General features: G+C 40.8%; 2 protein-coding genes across 8 annotated transcripts in view; one reads left to right on the plus strand and one right to left on the minus strand.

Moving 5' to 3' along the window:
* The window catches only part of igf1 (insulin like growth factor 1), an 87,735-nt gene extending 73,669 nt beyond the window's left edge, over positions 1 to 14,066 (plus strand). For 5 of the 7 annotated variants that reach the window (XR_506358.3, XR_001730284.2, XM_008110569.3 and 2 more), the window contains one exon: positions 1,547 to 1,791. Coding sequence is in view for 1 of the 7 variants with exons in the window: in XM_008110570.3 (XP_008108777.1) it covers positions 1,547 to 1,602; positions 12,605 to 12,644 (96 nt within the window). In the remaining 6 variants the exon portion in view is untranslated. Of the gene's footprint in view, positions 1 to 1,546; positions 1,792 to 12,604 lie in introns of those variants that run through there. The other 2 variants (XR_001730285.2, XM_008110570.3) reach the window with 1 other exon arrangement.
* Positions 14,067 to 16,044: 1,978 nt separating this feature from the next.
* Positions 16,045 to 20,769, minus strand: LOC134299642 (uncharacterized). The gene is made up of 2 exons (XM_062983050.1): positions 19,628 to 20,769; positions 16,045 to 16,416 (listed from the first exon to the last, which is right to left on the minus strand). Exons 1-2 carry the CDS (start codon positions 20,711 to 20,713, stop codon positions 16,333 to 16,335), a joined length of 1,170 nt encoding a protein of 389 aa, XP_062839120.1. The 5' UTR covers positions 20,714 to 20,769; the 3' UTR covers positions 16,045 to 16,332.
* Between the last annotated feature and the right edge of the window lie 3,006 nt (positions 20,770 to 23,775).

Here is a 23,775-nt window from a genome sequence, read left to right on the forward strand (position 1 = left end):
TCATCTTAGCACCCTAGGATGCTTCTATCCCATCTTCAGGATGGAGTCCCACACCGGCCATCATTCCCCTGCCCCCAACTGAGGTGGACACTTCCCCCAGAACACGGGGCCTCTCCTGTGTGATGGGGAAAACGTCACCGAGACGGAGCTGCAAGCGGGGCCCCGCTGCCCCTCTCTTTTTTCGCGGAAGCCAGGCAAACCAGGATGCTGCGCCTGGCATTTCTGATATGAAGCAGAACATTGCGGATTTTACCTTAGCTTATTTCTGTTTCAATTTTGATTAGTTTACAGCAAAAGACCCGGGAAAGTTGAGAAAGCCATATTACCTCAGCAAGAAAGTACACGCTTTGAGTTGAGTTCAATCCTTAGGATCTCATATTAGTGCTGGAGAAGTAATATGTGCAGTGTTGCTGCCAGTTAATACATACAATTCTATGCTAAATGAATGACTGGCCTGACATGCTTCAGTATAATTCCCCGTACTTTATCTATGGATACATTTTCACCAGACGTGCACAGCTTGGCAGGAGGCAGGAGCCAAAATTAAAACAGGCAAAACTTCTTTGTGCTTTGGATAGGTTTTTAGTGCCTCACTTTCCAAGTAAACGTATAGTTAATGATTAAACTTTTTTGCAAATTAACTATATTATTTGTTTGCTTTTTATTGTTTTATGATGTTGTTTTACGAACTTTATTGTGCTATTTTAAACTATGTGGATCAAGCTTGGCCCCTTCAGGAAGATGAAGGCAGGATACACAAGTAAAGTTATAATAGGAATAATAAGAATAATAAGAATAAGAAGAATAATATACAGGGGTGCCGTGCCAAAAGATCTCAGCCGGCATTTGGAAACAATAGACATTGACAAAATTACGATCTGCCAACTGCAAAAGGCCACCCTGCTGGGATCTGCACGCATTATACGAAAATACATCACACAGTCCTAGACACTCGGGAAGTGTTCGACTTGTGATATGAAATCCAGCATATCTATCTTGTTTGCTGTGTCATAATATAATATACAGGGGAAATTCAATTCAATTAATTAAATTCAACTAATTACACTTCTTAAGATTTTTATTGATCATGAAATCACATTAATGTTAAAAAAATACTTTGCTAAGCAGTACAAGTTTGAATACATTTTTCCTCCTTGATCTTTGAGAGGATCCATCCTTACCCTCTTTCAAAACAATCAGAAACCAATTCCTTTTGATCCCAATTTTGATTGCAACTTCTGCATAACTGCATGCATTCCCCCCACCCCCAGTTGAACAGAATCATAGCATTATACCAGTGTACTGTGTGCGGTTGTAGTTTGGTGAGGCAACCACACTCTTTGGCAAGGAAGGCTAAAGACCTTGTATAACTACAACTTCTATTATTCCATAGCATTGGGCCATGGCAATTAAAGTAGTGTCAAACTGTATTTCAACAGTCAGTTACCATTTATAAAACTGGAACAGAAGAGCTTACTGTGAAGCTTAGTAAAGTGAGAATTCCAAAGGGCTGTTTGAACAGTTTTTTTAATTCTTTCATTTTCAGGAAATGCATTTGAAGAACGCAAGTAGAGGAAACACAGGAAACAGGAACCTCAGAATGTAAGAAAATACCATCCATAAGAGTGAAGAATGAACGTGCCATCTGCAGGATATTTTGCTGCAAATAAATTGTCAAAGATTGGACAAAACACTAGAGTTCAATAAGCTTGATGAAATCTCCTCTAATGGGCATTCTTCCAATGAACAATGCAAGTAAACATTCCAATAAAAACCATCTCAGTGCTAAAATGTTTCTGAGAACGGTAGATTGCTGTTCTAATTTTTCACCAACTACAAAATGTCCTGCATATATACACACACTCACATACACACACATATACACAAATACATTCCTCTATTCTCTGCCCCTCAAAAGCCAGCAAATGTCCAGGCCTTTGATGGATCCAATTGCACTAAATTAACTTATGAACCTTGCTGTTGGAGTCATTCACCAGCCTTATCTAAGTGGGTTGTGGGTTTTTTCTTTTAATATTTGCACTTCCATACAAGCAACAGACAGTTTGTCTTGCAGTGTCTGATAACAGTTTGTTTGCCCCTTCCATATTTGCCTAGTTTTCCATTCCTAGTAATGGCAGTAAGTAACACATTAATTTCACCTACTGCATTTTGATAGCGCATGACTTACACATATTTTATTCCAAGGAGAGATCCTGGTGTGGTCCAATATACACACAGAGAGCTCTTGCTTGAGTAGAAGGTCCCATTTACTTCTATGAAGGAATCTACTATACCCATTTTACATTCTTTTTTTCATATGTGGCTTCTATCAGCCGCTGAAATTAAGAGAACAGCCCATACACATTAGAGTCCTGTGTATGGGGGCTCTAACATTTACAATAAACCCGTGGATTAGGATAATTGAACTTAAGACTATATATTTCCTCCTCCCTACTCTCAAAACACACAACACAAAGATATAACACAAATTGGTTGATTTTCTGGTTGGAATCGGCAGAATCAACCCAAACAGGTTCCTTTAAATCACCACTGTTTCTTTCAGGTAGTGAATTCCTTTACAACAATATAAATAGACTGTCTTCTCCACCATATAGTGCAGCATATAGAAACAGCATATCAATAATACACATATAATCAACAGTATGTACAACTATTTCATAGTCCAATGGTGCTATTTTGTAGCTTGCTTTGTGAAAGGGGTCTGGCCAAAATTGTAAGAGGTAAAGGCAAAATAAATGCACTTGGGAGTGTGGTGGAAAGAAAACCAAAGATAGAAAGAAATGAGGTTTTGCAAAAAACAAGATTTTTTAAAGTTTGCTAATAGATGAAATCTGTAAATATCAAGTACTTTTGCTATTATTCAAAAGAAGCAAAAATGTCTACCTTATAAACATATAGTGCAAATTGAAAAAGGGACTAATGTAATTGCAGTAACATTGACAACATTTTGGTCCTAGTTTATGGTAGTTTCATACTCAGTTCATAAAAAATACATAAATTAAAGTTGTGCACCACAACAGGGATAACTGAATCCTGTCACTGCTTCTCAATTGGATTAGTCAATGAGGGTTTCCAGAATCAATGGAATTAGTAGAGGTCCGAGATACACTGCCATTTATTTTTTAAATTGCACAAATTCAATGGAATTGAAGCAACTTGTAGGCCAAACCACACACACTAAGTAAGTAAGGTAGCATGCAGAGAGCCTCACTGATCCAGAATATAGATCAGAATAGTCACATGCAGGTAGAGTGGATCTCCATTCTGCCACATTTTACCAATTGAAATTTTCTAGCTGGCACAATTCTTGCACTTTTGCACTATTTGGGATTGGCAGAAGGTTATATGTCTAAAATGCTTCCATGCTTAAAAAAAAAAAAGTACTTGCACCCGGAAAGGTCTTATCTTAATCTTCTTCCAGATACCGTATATACTCGAGTATAAGCCCACCCGAATATAATCTGAGGCACCTAATTTTACCACAAAAAACTGAGAAAACTTATTGATTCGAATATAAGCCGAGTATGGGAAATGCAACAGCTACTGATAAATTTCAAAACTAAAATAGATACCAATAAAATTACATTAATTGGAGCATCAGTAAGTTAAATGTTTTTGAATATTTACAATATTTCAAAGAAAAACAGTAAAATAGTTCTATAAGTGGAAAAGGAGGGTCAACAAAACCAATATGGTATCAACAATAACTTTATAATAATGGGGACTCAGGATGGCTCCCAACATAGTAACAAGCAAACATTCAATGCCTATATAAACAAAAAAAAAACATAAAAAAATAAACAAGAGACAATACTAAATATTGTATAATAAGTTAAAATAAACAGTTGCATTACATAATTATCATTAAAAGCAATTAAAAAACAGCTGAGGTAAAGTGTCATATCGGTTCCCTTTCGCCTTCTCTCAGGCTTCTCCTATTGACACAGCCTAGAACGGCATTGGCCTTTTCAGCTGCAGCATCACACTGTTGGCTCGTGTTTGGCTTGTGATTGACTAAGACTCCTTTCATAGAATCCTAGAGTTGGAGGGGCTCTAGTCCAACCCCCTTCATTCTGCCTTCATGCAGGGAAAGCACAATGAAAAGCCTCAACAGATGATGACCACTCAACCCTAATAATAATAATAATAATAATAATAATAATAATAATAATAATGAGTTTGAAGAGACTCCTTGGCCCATCTAGTCCAACCCCCTTTTGCCTTCATGCATCAAAAGCACAAAGCAACCCTGACAGATGGCCACCCAGCCTTAATAATGATAATATTAATATTATTAATAATAATAAAAAGAGTCTTCAGCTTCTGGGTAGCTCCTGGAGTGGTGCAGCATGAGCCAAATGCTCCGTTGGGCCCCAGCTGGACCCAGGAAGGAAGGAGGCCAGAGACGGCCTCACTGGAAACGGCGACGGGCACGTGCACCATCTGCTTCACTTGGCCTCGCTTCTGACAAGGCCGCCTCAGGCCTCTGTCTTTAGTCTCTGGCCGAGTGAAGTGGCTGGCAAGCGCGCCTGCCGCTTCTTCTGGCAATGCTGCCTTGGGCCTCCCTCCTTACTCTGCCTTCTTCCTTCCTGGGCCAAGCTGGGGCTCAACGGAGTGTCTGGTCCACGTCATGCCACTCCCGGAGCTTCCTGGAGGATGAAGACAGAGGCTGGGGGAAGCTTCGCCGGAAGCGATGGCGGCAAGCGAGCTTGCCATCTGCTTCACTAGTCCGGAGGCTGAAGATGGAAGCCCGAGGCTGAAGACATAGGCTGCTGCTTGTCCTCTCCCTCTTCTTCCTCCATGGCCAGCCATCCCAGGAGGAAGAGCGGCAGTAACAGTGGTGATGGTGGCATTGGAACCACACCTGCAGTCTCCATTGTCGCTGGCACTCATCCTCCTCCACCCACTCCATGGTGGTGAAGGCCATCCAGCTTCGGAGCCTCGCTGCCCGGATGACTCAAATATAAGCCAAGGGAGGCTTACTCGGCTTATATTTGAGTATATACGGTATCTGAGTATATACGGCTTATATTTGAGTATATACTGGAAGGATATGTCATACCAAAAAGACCTTTCACAAATGAGAACCTTATCAGTATGCCAGAAATATGCTCTTCAGTAAGAACTGTACCAGATTGTTTTGCTAAATGTGTAACCCAGATGAAAGGCAAGCAATTGTCGCTGCAACCCACAACTATTTTAAGTAATGATGTCTTATAATTATAACACTGGAAAGGGCTATAGAGTTAACATAGTCTTGCCCCCTACTCAATGCACTATTTAGTGAACTACAGCATAACTGACAGATAGATATCCAGTCTCTATTTAAATACTTACAGTAGAAAAGAATCTGCCACCTCACAAGGTAGTATGTTTCACTGCAAAATAGGTGCTCCTGCTAGGAAGTTTCTCTCAATTATTAGAAGCATTTAAAGTAAGAAAACAAGTTCCTGGCCAAGAAACAGAGTAATGTAAAAATTTATGTCACTACAGCTTTAGGTAATCCTAAAAATATTTGCATGTTCATAAAGTCTTACTGCCTTCATCTGGTATAAACGCATGCTGTATATGATATACATGGTATACAAGTGAGTTCAAGGCTACAACACTATACCTATTTTCTTGGAAATAAGTCTCAACAAACTCAAAGGGACCAACATCCGAGCAGATAAGCATGAAAACACATTGTGATGCTATAACCCTATCCATATTTCAAGGAATTGAGCCCAATGAGATCCAGTGGGACTTACTTTCAAGAAAAACATGCATGGGATAATTCTGCATGTTGAGAGCTGGGCTTTAATGAAGAATGGACTCAGAATGGCTTTGGGCTTTTCACTGCATGGATATGAACTTTGTTTGTACTTATTAATAATTTATACATGTCTTTGGATGATGGCTGGAACCTATGAATGTAATAAGAAGTCTTCTGCTGTATTCTAGACTTCTCCTTTTAAAAGCAAGTGTTTTACAAATGAAGCATATGAAAATAATTATTATAGAGTGAATCTTTGCTTTACCTTTTACTGATTTGGTCAGCAGTGCCAAAGTGGTGCTATTGTTTTGTTTAAGAAAGTACTTGACTTTAAAAATATAAAAGAAAATATATGAATATTTTAAAGATAAAGTGACTGATGTATAGTTTTTGTTTATTAAAACAATTATGTCATGTCTAGCCATAACCTTTCAACTTTTTGTTGTCAAAAAGAGAGGAACACATATGTTATTGCAGAAGGTATTCGTGTCCAAATAAGATCAAGAAATGAAAATGTCAAAATGCATGCCATTAATATTAAGAGCTGAAAGGTGAGATCTGCATCTTAAACTCCATTTGTTTCAATGGGTCTTATGCTCTAATCCCATTGGGATGAATGGACATTTTTTGCAACAGGGTTTAGTGAAGGACGTTCATAATCCATGCCTGGATGGATATTCTTTTCAGGATATTCAAGTATACAACCCAGGGCCCCATATATACCCCAGTTCGTATTAAACGCAAATGATAATACTGCACTTAAAACAAGATATGGCTTTGAATTATGTCAGAAGGCTCCAATTGTTCAAGGCCCTCCAGATGTCATTGAACTGCAACTTCTTACTATTGGCTACCCTTGTTTGTGCTGCAGAGATTTGCAGTCCAACAATATCCCTTCACTGCTTTACACCACTTTCATGCATGACAAATGCATTTCACACATGAAAACAAATGTGCCTTTGATCCTAATTCATAACACCTGTACAAATATGTGAATGTTGATAAACCACAGAAAGGTGGTTGCTTTTAAACTGAAGGCAAATATCAGCCAGAGTTGATTTTATATACACTGGAAATTGAAGAAATGGGGCAATTAAAGGTTCATGTGTGAAAATGCTTAAAACAATTTTGTTTCCAACCAAGTTCAAAAATACAGAAGCTTAATTATAATTGCACTTTAAAAGGTTACTTACGGTAGCAGCCCACTAAATTGCAATGCAAGAGAAGCAGACAACAATTCATTCACACTTAAAATATAATCCTAAACATGTCTACCCAGAAATAAGCTCAGTTGGCCAATTGGCTTCAGCCAGACTTGTTCCCAGGTAAATATGCACAGGATTGCAAGATACGCATCCGAAGTCCAAAATTCCCACTTGAAGGTCAGCTCTCTTTAGCTGGGTTCAAGAAATGTTGAAGGGGCATATTTGTAGCTAAACTGATAACTCCTGGAAAGCTTGCCAATACCAGTGAAACCATTTAGGGGGAAATAACTTGAGCACAAAACACAGTTATACTACTGTCAAAATATAAAGTAAATTTGCCCCTCTTTCTTTGGGATTTTGGCTTTTACAGATTTGATCCAAATGCTCTCTCTAGAAATCTGTAGCTCCTCCAACATAAATGTGTGATGTAGTTCCTCCAATCATGCTGGAGAACCTAGTAATTTCCAGAGTCAACACATTTCTAGATCCACTTTTGTTATTTTGTGATCAGCTTCCAGTGGAAGTTAACCATAGGGTCATAGTGGAAGACCTGGAAATTCCTAGATATGGGGGGGGGGGGGGGAGAGAGAGAGATAGCAATTTCTTTTTTTACTGTTATTCACTTTCATGGGGCCTCAGTGCCCCTAATCCTATATACTAGTCTATGGACCTCTTCACTTGGGGCACTTTTGCCCTCTTTTGCTGCTTTTAATCATGGCAAGGACGGGGCCTGTCATGCCCCATCACACGACGAACGGCAGACCCCATCCACATTCCTCCCAAAGTGGAGGAGAAGTGCCAAAAGGTGCTTTCTCCTCCACTCTGGGGAGGAAAGTGTCGTTTGGATAGCTCCAATGGAGCTACCTGCATTTTCCTCCCCTTTTTGTTGTGTGATGGCAAAAAGGAGGGCGGGGCAATGCACATTGTCACATGTTGCCGCTCTTTCTGCCATCTGATGAGGGGAGGGAAAGGGTGCCAACAGAGCCCAAAAGGGCTGTGTGAAGAGGTCCTATATGTGTTCAGTGTTTGAAAATTGTTCTGTAATGAGCAGGAGAAAGGAGAATGCTTCTAATTCTTGAGAAAGAGTTGAAATATATAGCTAACATTCTGTGAAGTTGAAATAGTGTGTGCACACACACTGAGTTTGAAAAACTTTATATGCTTTTCATAGACATCATAATGTGCAGAAATGACATATTTAGGGTTTTAAAAATGAAAGCAGAATCCAAACGAGATATTCTTTGAAGTTAGAGACTAGATAGGGAAAATGTTCTGACTGAATTATTATACGTTTTTAAAAATATTTTTAGTCTGGAATTGAATTGTAATAATTTATTAAAGTTGCAATATATACAACTGATTCCTCTCTTTAAAATGCCACTCCAGTTCATATGTCATATGTTTTAAAAGTAATCCAAACAAACTTTCAATTATTTTGTCTTCCAATGGCCTTCTAGTTAAGTGGATTCAGTGATAATATTTTAAAAGGAGAATTCAGATTTTTATTTGTGACAATGGCTTGTGTTATTTAATAAATCACAAATATCCATTTTTTTCACAAGCTATTTACTTCAGATATAGAGGAAGGTAAACAATGTACCACAAATCCTTGTCTTGAAAGAGAAACAACATCCTAAATATAAGCCTGTATTAATTTTATAGACATTTTTGCTTATCACAATACTACAATAGTCTCCAAGGACTACCATTGCTCAAAAATCAGTATTTTACATAGAATTTATGTTTTTCTGTTTAATACTTAGATGAAGACTATCTGAAACTTGACTACATATAATACAATATAGAGATACCACTCAAAAAGACAAAACTCAACATTGTCTTAATTTTTCTAGGAAGGCTCAGGCTAGGTATAGAAAATGAACCTGATGCAGTTCAGGTTAATTATGACTGGGGCCATACTTAATGTTTTCAATTAATTTATAGTGCAATCCTATGCTAAGCCACCCTGAGTCCCCTTGGAGAGAGAGGACGGGTTAAAAATAAAGTATTATTATTATTATTATTAGCATTATTAGCATTAGCATTAGCCTCATTGATTCCAATAACACCTCCAGGTACATAGGTAAGGTGCAATTTCAGTCATATGTAACTTCAACTGGATCAGGGCTTGTATTTTTTCATAGACTTCAAAAATGAATGATAGGGTTATTGTTGCTCATGAGTAAATTATTTTATGTTTTCTGTCCCATCTTTTATAGAACCAACAATTGGATTATTTGGGGCTGGATCCACATTGCCATATTATGAGTCTACACCGCCATATGATCCCGTTCAAAGCAGATAATCTGGATTCAGAAACTGGATTATATAGCAGTGTAGATGGGACATAGGCCCACTGCTCCTCATTTCCTTCTTAAAGTAGCCCCAGAAAAAATTGTTGACCAGGAAACTACAGTCTATAGGAAACTACAGTCTCTAGTCAATTATGTTTTTGAAGAACAGTCAGACTTCCAAACCAGTTTCAGTTTTGCAAATTACTTTTTCAAACTCTGAACAAGGCTCTTGGAGTCTTTTCATCATTCCCACCTAGTCAAGATTTGAAAGGAGGAAAATTATTTGAATGCATGATTAACCTTGTTACCAAATCTCTTAATATGGGATTTAAAATGAAGTCACGTTATACACACATGAAAAAACATTGGTAAAGCCTAACTTGTCCATCTAACCAGAATAAACTATTCGGACTCTCAGGAAGAGTAGGCCTTCCCATCATGTGATGCTTAATTCTTTCCATTGGAAATGGAAAGCATTGAACCTGGGATATTCAGCATGCAGACCATGCTCTACCACTAAATTATATTAGATATTCACTATTTCATCATGTTTATGCTATACAATAGACATAGCCACTTTGGACAGAGATACTATTGGGACAGGAAAAAAATTAAAATATGAGCACTTGAGCAGTAATATCTCTATCACGCTATCTTGAGGCATCTGTCCTCATCCTCATACTGCATTAAGTATGAATACTTTAACTTTTCTCTATCTCTTCAGTAACCTCAGTATTTAACCTATAACATAGCCCCAAAATTTCTGTTTCTCACATTTAATGTCTGCGTTATTTGTTTTAAAAAAATCCAAATTAATAACTAATTATATTAGGATGCATCAACAAATGAGACATAGCCAACATGACACCCCAAAAAGTATGTGTTGGCTTTTTTGGTGATTCTACCATAGTGATCATCTACTTGAGGATCTGTTTGGCATCACTACAAATATGCTAATTTCCTCTCTACCCATCTGTACAATTAAAAAAAAACATATCTTTCCTTGGGTTTCCTTGAATATTACCTCTCCCCAAACTAGTTGGACAATCCTCTTTCTGGTGTTCAAGTATACGTCCTTATTTAAGGTTATTTCCCTAGCTGCTTTCATAACATACAGCAGAGATGAGGACCTGTGATCTTTCACCACCATGATCTCTGATCATTGATTATCTCAAAAGCTTCCACCTCTCCAGTCATGATGGAAACAGGATCTAATTTTATTTTATTTTAATGTATTTATTATTTTAAGAAATTTTCCGGAGAGCTCCCTTTACTGCAGTAGCATTCTTTTGGAGTCAATGGAGACAATATGGCTTGTTCTACTTGTTTTATGCTGTCCCATACTAATAATAATCACACCTCAAACATTAAGATCCAATTTGTACTTTTGTGCCCTATGTTACTGCTTCTGGGAGGATTACTCTTGTGATTTGCTAAGTATATAAATTAGCCACACCTGAAAATAGTTGAAATCAATCTGAAAAATTAGTTATGCCTATTTTTTCAAATCCAGATGATTTTTCCGGGATCAATGTACATCTTGATATTGATCCACTCATTGTATCAATTTGTCATCTCTTTCTGACAGTATAACCCAATATCTTCTAATATTGCCATGACCTCCTGAGTAAAATTATGACATCATATAATAACCCAAGCCCAGATATTTTGCAACAGTTATTGCTGTGATTTATTTGCTGTGATAGCTGCAACTAACATTGGAGGTGAAGGTTGCCATCCCACTTTTGGATTTCAGTTCCACTTATATATGTGGATCCACCTATATATATGCAGATAGCAGAGTACAATCATTTACTGATGGCTGGTTGTCCACTAAGTCTGCATGCTCAGATTACCTAATGCTTAACTTGCTCTGGGAAACACAAGCAGAGCCATTACTGATGAGGAAAAAACACTGAAGAAAAAACAATTTACATGTAAAGTGTTGGTTGGTGCATTCCTAATTGAAAATTATATTTCTTTCTCTGAGCTTTTCCTAAATAATGTTTTCCTTTACTAAACCCTGCTTATTTTATTATAGACACTACATAAAATGCAATTGCTGCTTTTAAAAAATCAACATTATATTCCATTTGCATGTTGAATTAAGTGTGCTTGGCATGAATCCTGCAAATATTTTAATTTCATTCAGAAAAGAAGCCACTGTTAATATGAGGTAGCTTTCTTCCATGATACATGTCTGCAAATTCAGGTTTCTCGGGAAGCATTTGCATGACTGGAGCTACAACCAACCCTAGATCTTGAACATGTAGAACCTATATCTGCAAACACATTCTTATTTACATGTTTATCTTGGTAAACAACTAGATAATGAAAAAGCTTTCAACTAAACCCAACAAACCCAAAATATTCAGTTACCTAACTACAATAGCAGGAGTAAACTTTATCTAATTTAAATGGACTAATTGTTGTTAATTGCCATCAAGTGACTTTCAACTTATGGTGATCCTATGAATGACAGACCTCCATGACATGCTATCATCAAAACCGAATAACTTAAAAGCAATGGCAAATTATTGTATTGCTCAATGCAGTTATATAAAATTCAAAACACAAGATAGAATGGTATGGCTGTAAATAGAAATGAATGTCCTGGTTCTGAGTATAGTTACACATTGCACTGTTAATAGTCTGGCACTGAATTAATGCAGTTTAACACCACTTTAATTGCCATGGCACAACGCTATGGATCTATGTTAATTTGGTGAAATACCAGCATTCTTTGGCAGAGAAGGCTAAAGGCCTTGTTAAACTACAGCTCCTGGTGTTCCATAGCATTGAGCCATAGCAGTTACAATGGTGTAAAACTGCATTGATTCTATAGTGTAAATGCATCCCAAGATGCCACTCAGAACACATGCAAGTGGGAATCTCCCACTGTTAGCAGTGTCACTATAAAACTTCATTTGAAGAAGCAGAACTCCATTTGCCATAACAGGCAATATAATTTGTCTGTGGACAGCAGTCTACAAATCTTGCCTACTGATGGATTAATTTTGTTTTATTTTTTTACTTTGCAAAGGAGAAAATGAAATGCTCCGTTGCCCTTAATTTATGAATGGTACTTTGCTATTAAAGAATAGGATTTAGGGAGTGTCATAAGGGACATCACACAGCCAATATGCCACTTTAAACTGAGCTAGCACTGAAGGTGGGGCGGATGGAACAGAAGAGTTCTGTGCATGTGGGTGATTTTGTGAGCCTTAATTATTGTTGCTACTTTCTTGTAATCAAACTGTTAGCTTAAATGCCTGTTGTAATCCATCTACCAAAATTGTATTGTAATTTAGGTTTATTTCCACTTGCAGCCCAATCCCCAAAGTACTCCGCCGGCAAAAAACCCATTGAGGACAGGAGCCTTAAGCACGAAACTTGCCTGCACCAAACATACGCACAGGCAAGTTTCCTTATACTGTACAGTAAATGAGAACATATTTTACTTTGAGACATGACAGAGTGACTCTGATGCATTTGTAACCAACTCCAGTGATGACAAATCAGTTCTGACCCAAGGAGAGTAACGAAGCACCTGAAGCAAATTATACAAATTTCTACTATCAGCTGGCTCAGCCCAAGGCCTTTTTATGTCCATCCTACCTGGACTAAACTAACAGGACTAAGAGCTGATGGACATAAAGATGAGTGACCCTATACAATTATGTAATTTTATAAGTTCAGTATATAAAAGTTCTTCATTACTTTGTTAGCTATTAAACTGTTAATATGTTAAGACTGATATTCATTTGTTTTCCAGAAGGTCATTCTTTCATACTCACTGAGCTAGGTTTTATAATCCACCCAGTTGCATTAGGAGCATGATTAATGTCATGGATTTAAAAGTATAACTGTGTGTACAGGTAATATGCTTGAATTCCTAAATATTACAATAAAGAAAGCTATTGGTTCCATAATAGATACATTTTTAAAATCCACAATGAAGTGGAGTATTATTTGCTTACAGTCAACCACATCAGCTTTGTTTTGCCATCATCCTCAAAGCATTTTGGTGGCCCAAGTACTGCTGAAGTGAATGGGCAATACACCAGCACAAAGCTTTGTAGATTGGGCTGTAAATGTTTGGATATGCGCAGTTTCCATTTTCCCCTCTGTTCATTCAAAATGTAAACTGTCATGATTTGATGACAAGTAAATAATATTTCATACTATGTATGTAACATTGGTGTGTTGCAGTACTCCCTATCCCATACCTACTACAGATTTATTAGTAACATCCCATTATTCTCTCCATGTTGACTTTCCATGCACACACAGGAGGTTCAAACAATGAAGATTTTAATCCTTATTAAAAAAAACGACTGGATCATAAGTCACTAAGAACCATTCAATCCATGTTCCATCCACACTTCATGTGAATTGTAAAACTGGTTAAGCATTGCTCCATAAAGAAATAGTGTAAAGCTTTGTTTTAAGTGGTTCATTTTATACATTTATCATGGTATGTCTGAATGATTTTTCAAGAGCTAGCTGTTTGATTTCCATTGCTTATATGTTTGTTTTTCTAAATCTTCACTGATTACAGTAAAAAGGAAAAGGAGCGCTTGGTCACACTGTATTAAATAAAGGCTACAGCAACCTCTGGTTTGTAGAATGTACTGAAATGTTTGCAGCCCTCCTTGAATCCAGTCCAAAATGTGAAATATTACTGTAAGAGGGTATCTTTCTAATGTATTTGTATGTATAGTTTACACCTCTGTGAGGTCTAATAAAGAACAATGGTTAATAAATGTCAGCATCTTTTGATCTTCCAAATCAATGTGATTTCTTTGGTAATTACAAGGTTGTGATGGAAAGCCTCCAGCAATCCAGATACTATTGGACTCCATATTCCATCATCTCTGGTCAAAATAGTCAATGTAGTTGCAGGCAACTTCATGCACTCCAGAAGTGTCGGACAACAACTCAAATAATTCTATTAAAAAGTTTAAATCAGTTTAAAACACATATGAAAAAATAATTTAAAACATACGGTATAAAAACACAGCACATTCCATTAAAAGGCTCTGCTGCCACATGAATTGAGAACCAAAGGCCTGCCTAAATAAAGAGGTCTATACCTGCTTGCAGAAAGAGAACAAAAACACCACCAATGTGAAATAAGTGTGATTCCCTATCCTGATCTCTCTTAGACTGAAGGATAAAGGGTTTTAATCATTTCTTAGCTAACTATTTCTGTTCAGAAGTTCCTAGTGTCACATTCCGATTGCTTGGGCTTCCAACTGAATCTTGTTGATGTTACGTGCCTTTGCATCAACTCTGACTTACAGAAACTCAACTACCTTATCAGAAAGGCCCATGGATTCACCCCACATTGGGGTGAATCCATGGGCTCCTGGCAGGGGGCAAGGAGAAACTGCCACTCCACACCACGCATCACCCACCTTACCTTCCTCCTCATCCCATTGGGGGGAAGTGTCACCACCTAAATTCCCCCTATTGAAGGGAAGGCAACATAGGAAAACTCCCGGGTTCTCCCTTTTCAGCATGGAGCCCGGCTGGAAGTCCCTTTATGCTGCGTGAAAAGTTCCATGATGAAAACAGAAGTGAAGCAGCATATGACGGGCAAATTGGCTAATAGCATCTAATAGCACTGAATTTTCTAAGTTGATGCTCTAGTCTTAGTTCCATATAGAATAGAATATATTTTATTGCCACTAGTTTCGTAAACCAAGTGGCCCATTTAGCTCCAATCCATGAGAAATTATGCTTAGAATTAACTGTTTCCACAACCCTGACCATTTCCCAACTCCAAAGGTCAGCCTGGTCTTCAGTAGGATCATCTGATAGGGTAACAAGAACCTCCTCAAAAACCATTAAGAATCCACCTGGATCCATAAGCTTCTCGGGACAGACCGTCCCATCCCTTGCCTTTCCTATCAATTATTCCCTTGCTGGCATAAACTTTTGATAACTACATGGAATTTCTCTACTAAATGTTCCTGTTTCACTTTCAGCTCCATGGATGCATGTGCATAAATAGAAGGAAAAAAGATGGCATAATAAAATGCTTCCCCCATTAATTCTGGATTTGGGGAGAATTTTGCAAGGTCTGTATAGGCCCACACCACAAAAGCAACGCTTCATCTCTGTCCAGGAAGGGGGGGGGGGGAGTTAATGCTGAAAATAATCCAAATAAAGCTTTCTCAATTTGCTTTGTATCACTTTTAGTCCCCTTCTGAGGCCCCTGTATCATCAGATCCAGGAAAACAACTTTTGCAATCTGTTTTTTGTCAGTTTTACCAAAAAGAGTAACAGCTCTGGATCCATCAAAGAGAAATGCTCCATCTGCACAAAACATATTTCTGTTGCATACCCCATAAAGTCACCCCAACCCAGACTGCAGAGTTCACACTAAGTTCCAATTCATTAAAAAACAAATTCAGGCTGCTTAACCTTTTTTTGTATTCCTTGAGCAGATTTGTAGTCCTATAATCCTGCTAAAGGAGAGGTTAGCAGCAGCACAGTTTGGACATCAGTAAGATACAAATTTATGTAGATTTTGGTAGGTTCCTCTTGAACACAAATTGAATGAAAGTCTCAACAATCTGCACTAGTCATATTAAATAACTGCTGTTAGATATAAAGAAACTTACAATCTACCTGCCTGCTAAGGAGAATATTAAAAGGAAAAAAGAGATGGCAACCTAATTTCACACCATAAACATACGAGGGATTTAATGCCAAACTGTCCTGCTCACTTCAAAGGATCAGTCTGAACGCAGATCAGAGATGGCTGCTCTCAAATCCAATCTTTATTGAAGAACACATGACTTTGGAAAAGTCAGGAATGACCCAATGTTTACATACAACTATTTTTATAACTTTTGATGCTACGTAACACCACACGTAAATATCATCATCAAGTCCCACCCCCAATATCACATTACTACCATTTTCACACACTAAACCAATTATAATTGTTTATACTTTCGGCCCCAAGTTCCCAGGCATATTCTATCTTCTTCTGCCAGGTGCTCCTGGGATTGTTTATGTTATGACTCCCAGTTACAGGGCTGAATTACCAAAGCCCTGTAACTGGGTTCCATGACATGGTGCCCTCCTTTTCTTCGTCCTCCTCTTCGGTTCTTCTTTCATCACAAGCCTGAAACAAAACAATAATTCTATGTGTCCATTTTGTCCAAAGTACCCATATATTTTTTCAGTAAGCTACGATGGAATACAGGGTGTATTTTCCCTAAACTTTTTGGCAATGCCAACTGGAAAGTCACCTCGTTGATAACACCCTGTATTCTAAATGGTCCAATATATTTAGGGCCCAATTTTTTCGAAGGTAGCCCCAGTTTGATGTTTTGGGTACTTAGCCACACTAAATCTCCTTTCTCCAATTTATCACCTTCCACCCTCTTTCTGTCTGCGAATACTTTATACTTTTTATGTGCTTCTTTTAAGGATGCAGTCACTTGACTCCAGCATTCCATCATTTGCGCTTTCCATTTCCCTGCCTCTGTTCCCTCATTCTCTGTCCATCTTGGCAGCTGGGGCAGAGGCTGTATTTCATACCCGTAAACTACTTCAAAGGGGGTTTTATTTGTTGCTGAATGTATAGTCGAATTAAAAGCTAGTTCTGCAAAAGCCAACCACCGAGACCAGTCATTTTGTCTCATGTTAGAGTACATTCGAAGGAACTGCCCAAGTGTCTGCTGAGTACGTTCTACCGCCCCATTTGTCATGGGGTGAAAAGCAGAACTTAAACTCCTTTCTGCTCCTAGCATTTCCAGGAATTTTTCCCAAAATTTTGCTGTGAATTGTACTCCTCTGTCACTGACCACTCTACTGGGACATCCATGCAGTTTGTAAATGTGGTTTATGTACAATTCAGCTAGTTTCTCGGCTGATGGTAGTTTCGTCAGTGCTATAAAGTGGGCCTGTTTAGAAAACAGGTCCAATACTGTCCAAATATAACGATGTCCTTTGCTAACCGGTAGTTCCCCCACAAAGTCCATAGCTACACATTCCCAAGGTCTGGTAGGTTCTGCTACTGTTTGTAATAATCCCATTGGCTTCCCTCCTCTCGATTTATTTCTGGCACAATCATCACATTGAACAACATAATTTTTTATGTCCTTCCTCATCCCTGGCCACCAGCAATGTTTTGCTATTGCTTTTGTTGTTTTTGTAATTCCTGTATGACCAGCGCTCTGGTTGTTGTGAAAACGATGCAAAATCTTGATCCTTAATGTTGCTGGGATATACAGTTTCTTGTTCACAAACCAAAATCCCCCCTTCTGCTCCCCCTGTTCTGCATTGGATGCGATCCACTGGTCTCCTTCATAAGACTGTTTCAGCTCGTTTCCCCAATTATCTTTTCCGTCGAGTTCAACCATAGCAGTGTTCTCCTTTTGGGTTTGTGCTCTTGTTCTGACAGCTAAGCCCCATTGTTTGTCAGAGAATATTGTTCCCTCTTTTGCTGTGGGTATTCCTTCGTGTTGAGGCATGCGTGAAAGAGCATCTGCCAAGACATTCTGCTTCCCTTGAAAAAACTTTAATTGGAAATCGAACCTGCTGAAGTATTGTGCCCATCTAATCTGTTTGGGGGACAATTTTCGAGGGGACTTTAAATACTGGAGGTTCTTATGGTCAGACCAAATTTCAAATGGGATTCCGCTTCCTTCGAGAAAGTGTCGCCAGCATTCTAAGGCTTTTAATATGGCTAGTGCCTCTTTTTCCCATATCGGCCAACATTTTTCAGTTTCGCTGAACTTCCGGGACAAATATCCACAGGGTTTTAAGTTCCCATTTTGATCCTTTTGCAATAGTACTGCCCCATACGCACAGTCTGAGGCATCGCAATGGATTATGAAAGGGCTCCTGATATCGGGGTGTTTTAGAATGGGTCCTTCTGTGAAGCATTCTTTTAGGGTTTCAAATGCCTTTTGGCATTCTGGCGTCCAACTTAGTTTGGCGCCAGGAGCTTTTACTTTTGCTGTCTCTCCTTTCCCTTTTGTTTTTAAAAGTTCAGTAAGGGGTGCGGTTATTTGCGCGAAGCCTTTTATGAAGGATCTATAAAAATTTGCAAACCCCAGAAACGATTGCAATTGCCTCCTTGTTTGAGGCACTCCCCATTCTTTTACATCTGATACTTTAGCTGGATCCATAGCTAACCCTTCTGGAGATATCCGATACCCCAGAAAGTCAATTTGAGTTTTATTAAATTCACATTTGGACAGTTTTGCGTACAGCTTTGCTTCTCTTAGTCTCTGCAAAACTTCCCGGACCAATTTCACGTGCTTTTCCTTATCTTCAGTCACAATCAAGATATCATCAAGAAATATGAATACCCCTCTGTACAACAATGGGTGCAGTATTTCATTTATAAGCTGCATAAAGCACCCGCCTCCATTTTTTAATCCGAAAGGTAAAATTTTATATTCAAAATGGCCGAATGCGCAGGAAAATGCAGTTTTCCAAGTATCCTCCGGTTTGATCCTTAATTTATGATATGCTTCAATTAAATCAAGTTTAGTAAATATGCTCCCTTTTTTCAATACGGTAATTAAATCCTTTACTAAGGGCATAGGGTATTTATTGTCCTTAGTAATTGCATTTAAATTTCGATAATCAATGCACAATCTTAGGGAGTTGTCTTTCTTTCTCCTGAATAACACTGGGGCCCCGAGAGGAGAATTGGATGGCTTAATGAAGCCCCGCGCCAGGTTTTTATCAATGTATTTCCTCAATTCCTCCTTCTCCTGCACAGATATGGGATATACTTTTGGTTTTGGTAAGTTTGCTCCGGGGGTTATTTCAATTTCTACTTCTATATTCCTTTTGGGAGGTAATTTACTTGCCTCTTTCTGATTGAACACATCCACAAAGTCTCTGTATTCAGGTGGCAATAGCAGTGGGTCTATTTCACCTTCTTCATCTCCCTCGTCCTCCTCTTCTGCAATCTTGCTTATCTCCCATTGCGTCTGCTGTTCTTTAAATGCTAGGCTCTTTCCTCTCCAATCTACTTCGGGATTTGCCTGTTCGAGCCATGGTATCCCTAATATTACGTGGTATGTGGCAATAGGGGCTATCACAAAGGATATTCTTCCTTCCCATTTGCCTATTTTACATGGGACCTCCCGTATTTCCTTTGTAGATACTTCCCCAGTAGCAACTGATCCGTCTAGCTGCGAAAACGCAATTGGGGAGTCAAGCGCCATCTGCTGGCATTTCAACGCTCCTGCTAACTCTGGAGTTATAATATTCCTGGAACAACCACAATCCACAAATGCCTTGCAGGTGGCCCGATTCTCTAGCCCCGAGAGGCAGATTGGCACTACTATCATGCGTTTGTCCCGACTCACCAATTTTTCTGAAGATTCTGGGGCTCGCACCTCCTCCTCCGCACGCCTCCCGGTTGCTGGCTTGGGCTTTGAGGGTTTTGGCGGCTCCCCCTTCCGTGCCCAGCATTCTGCTGCTCGATGGCCCGTCTTCCCACATACAAAGCATCCCGGTTTAGGTTTGTTGTCGTCTCCTCTGGAGGGAATCCCCGGCCTCCCTCCGGGTCTTTCCTGCTTCCTCGTTTCTCCTCGACCTCTCGCCACCGGTCTTTGCTGGCCGCTGCTGCTCCTGAAGCGCTTTACTTGGGCCAGGGTGGATTCAACACGCCCCGCTAGTTGAATCCATCCCTGGAGCGTTTCGGGGTCATCTCTGTGCGCTGCCCAGCTGAAAATCTCGGGGCGTAGTCCCTCTTTAAATAATTCCACTTTGGTCACTTCAGACCACTCTGGTACCCTTTCCGCGAGGTGGAGGAATTCCTCTGCGTACTCGGGCACCGTTTTGTCCCTCTGCTTTATTCCTCTAAGCTGGTCTCGAGCTCTCAATTGCTCTAGCCGGTCTCTGAACCGGTTTTCCAGTGCGGCGAGGAAGCGGGGCACTGACCTCAGGCATGGGTCCTGTCTGGCATGTAGTTGCACATACCAGCTGGCCGCTCCTCTCTTTAGTGTGTTGCCGATGGCCCGAACCCTGCTTGCTTCGGAGGGGAATGTGTGTGCATTGTCTTCCATGTATCCCCTGATGCTAATTAGAAAAAAGTTCAGTTCGGCTGATTCCCCTCCGTATTCTAGCTTGAGATCTTCCCTTCTTGGCATCCATTCAGCGGCCCGTTGATGCTGTCTGGGAGGCATGGGGAAGGGTTGCATCGGGTTTCCTTGGATCACGCCGCGCCCCACTCCGGTGGTCATTCTGCGCGGCTCCCGAAATCCTGCCGCCGCTGTCGGCCCTTCCCCCCATCCGCATACTGGCTTCGCTGTAGCCCCCGCATCTCGCCTTTCCCCGTCGTACTGCACATCCTCCTCCTCTTCCTGGATCTCCTGCTCCTCTCCGCCTTCGTCTGCTAATCCACTGGACCCGATCCCTGGCCCCAGTGGTCTTTCCACCCCGACGCCCATCCGGGGGGTTGGGAGCTCTGTTGGAGATGGCGGCCTCAGAGTTCCCAGAGCTCGCTGGCGCTTGTCACGACCCAGGCTACAGAGCACCAATAACCATACGCAGAAGCCAGAATCTATCTAATATCTTTATTAAGGAAATATATAAAGTTAGTAAAAGCAAATGTAAAAGATAGTCCAGAAGCAGACCTTTCAGGAAAGGTCAAAATTAGTCCAAGGAAATAATGTCCAATATGAAATATTAAGGTCCAAAGTTGTAATCCAATAACCGAAACACTCACTTTGCCAAGCAAAGTGAGGGGAGATGACAAGGTCCTTTAGTCCATAAAACTTGAGCGTGGCTAGGAAATAACTTGATACTTGAAACAAGGCTTGAACGTAGAACAAGGTAACTAAGAACAAGAACAAGGTCCGTGGAATAACTTGGTAAAATCCGTGAAACAAGGCAAGGATTAGTCCTGGGAAACAAGGCAAGGTCCGCAGGTAAACAAGGCTGGGAAGCAAGGCAAGGCTTGAGCAAGAGCGAGGCTTGAATCGGAACGCGCTGTCCAGACACGACTCGCTCCGTAGGCTGACGAATTGACTCCGCGAAGTTGCTACGCGGGCAAAACACCTATATAGAGTCCAACTTTCTCACCAAAGCGGTTCTCTGGGAATCAGAAACGAAAGCTAAACTCTGAGACCAGATGTTAAACTCCTTAAAGATTCTCACGAGAACCAGTGTTAATTGGCAACATTCTTAGCTGCTATCCTCGCACTCCTGCGCGAAGCTGAATCCAAACTTCTCTGTTGTTTACAAAACTCCCGGCGCAAGAACACGGGAGAAGTAGGCTCTGGGGTTGTTTGACATACTTCTGGGGCACAACTTTCTTGCAGGTGCAAGGTTCCCAGATCTGCCTGGGAAAGATCTGGCTGAGAGGAATCCAGTTCAGACTGGGAAGGTAAAAAACCCAAGTTTTCATCTTCATCAGGAATTACAATGTCCTGAGCAGGACTACAAGGCCCATGGTTCATCACACTATCCCCCTCCTCAGGGCCCCTCCCAAACTGGGATCCTCTCCCCGAGGCGCGAGGTCGCGGTTTGGTGGGATAGGTCAGATGAAAGCGACGGGTTAGATCAGGAGCATGGACTGTGGAGGCGTCTTCCCAAGAGCGTTCCTCAGGCCCAAAACCCACCCAGTCAATGAGATATTGTAGGCGGCGGCGATGAAAGCGAGAATCCAAAATGTCCTCAACCTCGAACTCCTCCTCCCCATTCATCAAAACAGGAGGGGGGGCCGGTTGGTCTGTATCAGGACGCACACCATCCGCCGGAAGGAGCAGGGAACGGTGAAACACTGGGTGGATGCGCATTGAACGCGGAAGTTAGAGTTTGAAAGTCACGGGGTTTAATTGCGCCACCACTGGATAGGGGCCGATGAAACGGGCATCTAACTTCCGGCAAGGGCGGTGGGAGGGCAGAAAGCGAGTGGACAGAAAAACCCGATCTCCTACCTTGATTTCAGGGCCCGGCTGGCGGTGTTTGTCAGCGTGGCGTTTATAGTCCTCTTTGGCTTGGTCCAGTTGCTGGAGCAAAAGTTGTTGCACCGCTGTGAGTTCCTGCAGCCAATCCTCTGCTGCGGGAACTTCTGAAGTTTCAATGACAGGGGGAAAGAAACGTGGATGGAAGCCGTAGTTTGCAAAGAACGGCGTTTCTTTTGTAGAAGCTTGAACTCCATTATTGTAGGCAAACTCAGACAGTGGTAACAGAGAAGCCCAATTGTCCTGTTGGTAGTTTACATAACAGCGAAGATACTGCTCCAAAGTGGCATTGGTGCGCTCCGTTTGCCCATCTGTTTGGGGATGATGAGCTGAAGATAAGCGAGAGTCTATGCCCAGTAGTTTTTGTAGTGCCTTCCAAAAACGAGAGGTGAATTGAGATCCACGGTCTGTGACTAAACTCTTGGGCAATCCATGTAGTCTGAAAACATGCTGAAGAAATAGATCCGCAGTTTCTTTGGCCGTGGGGAGGCCTTCGCAGGGAATGAAATGGGCTAACTTGGTGAAAAGGTCCACCACCACTAAGATCGTGGTGAAACCACAGGAAGGTGGTAGGTCAGTGATGAAATCCGCGGAAATTATTTCCCATGGGCGAGATGGGGTAGGAAGGGGGTGTAAAAGCCCTGAGGGCTTTTCCCTTCGTATCTTGGAGCGCTGGCATACTGGGCAGGTGTTGACATATTTTTCTACATCCTTGCGGATCTTGGGCCACCAAAAATCCCTTAGGATCAAATGCATAGTTTTAAATAGTCCGAAGTGTCCTGCTGGTTTGCAGTCATGACACAGGCGAAGCGCTTTTTCCCTGCCCGGTCCGGGTGGGATATAAACATGATTTCTATAGCAGAGCAGCCCATCTTTAAGCGAAAAGGGAAAATGCAGACCTTGGCGAAGTTGGTCCTGCGCCCAGGCATCTGCTTGCTGACTAGCCCTGATTTCTTGAGCACAGATGGGTCCTGGAGTAGGGGAAGTTGAACCAATGGGAATGGATTTGGTGTTCCCCACCGTGAGCGTGGCAAAGTTCTCGGGTTGTAGCAGTTGGGATTCAAAGGTCTCCTTGCGTCCTGCAGCGTATTCCGGTTTACGTGACAGGGCGTCTGCTTGCTTGGTTTGGGCTGGGGTCACATAATGGATCTGGAAGTTGAAACGTTCAAAGAATAAAGCCCAACGTTGCTGCCTCTGGTTTAGTTTGCGGGCAGTTCTTAGGTGTTCTAGATTACGATGATCAGTGTGGACTTCAATGGGAAATTTGGCCCCTTCTAGCCAATGTCTCCAAGTTTCAAAAGCTGCCTTTATGGCCAGTAGTTCTTTTTCCCAAATGGTATAATTTTTCTCTGGTGTGGTTAGTTGACGGGAGTAAAAGGCACAGGGATGAAGGTGGTCTCCCACCGGTTGTAAGAGTACAGCCCCAATTGCCACATCCGAGGCGTCCGCTTGCACAACAAAAGGGGTTCCAGGATCTGGGTGCTGTAGAATTGGCTGGGACGTGAATAATTTCTTTAGTTGCTGGAACCCTTTCTCTGCTTGAT

Source organism: Anolis carolinensis, chromosome 5 (genome assembly GCF_035594765.1).
Source record: "Anolis carolinensis isolate JA03-04 chromosome 5, rAnoCar3.1.pri, whole genome shotgun sequence".
Taxonomy (NCBI): Eukaryota; Metazoa; Chordata; class Lepidosauria; order Squamata; family Dactyloidae; genus Anolis; species Anolis carolinensis.

Excerpts from the sequence above, each read along its gene's own strand:
- LOC134299642 (XM_062983050.1), bottom strand. The coding sequence starts at position 20,713 with ATGGGCGTCGGGGTGGAAAGACCACTGGGGCCAGGGATCGGGTCCAGT. Across the intron at positions 16,417-19,627 it reads CAGAATCTTCAGAAAAATTG|GCTTGTGATGAAAGAAGAAC; the intron begins GTGAGTCGGGAC and ends GTTTTGTTTCAG.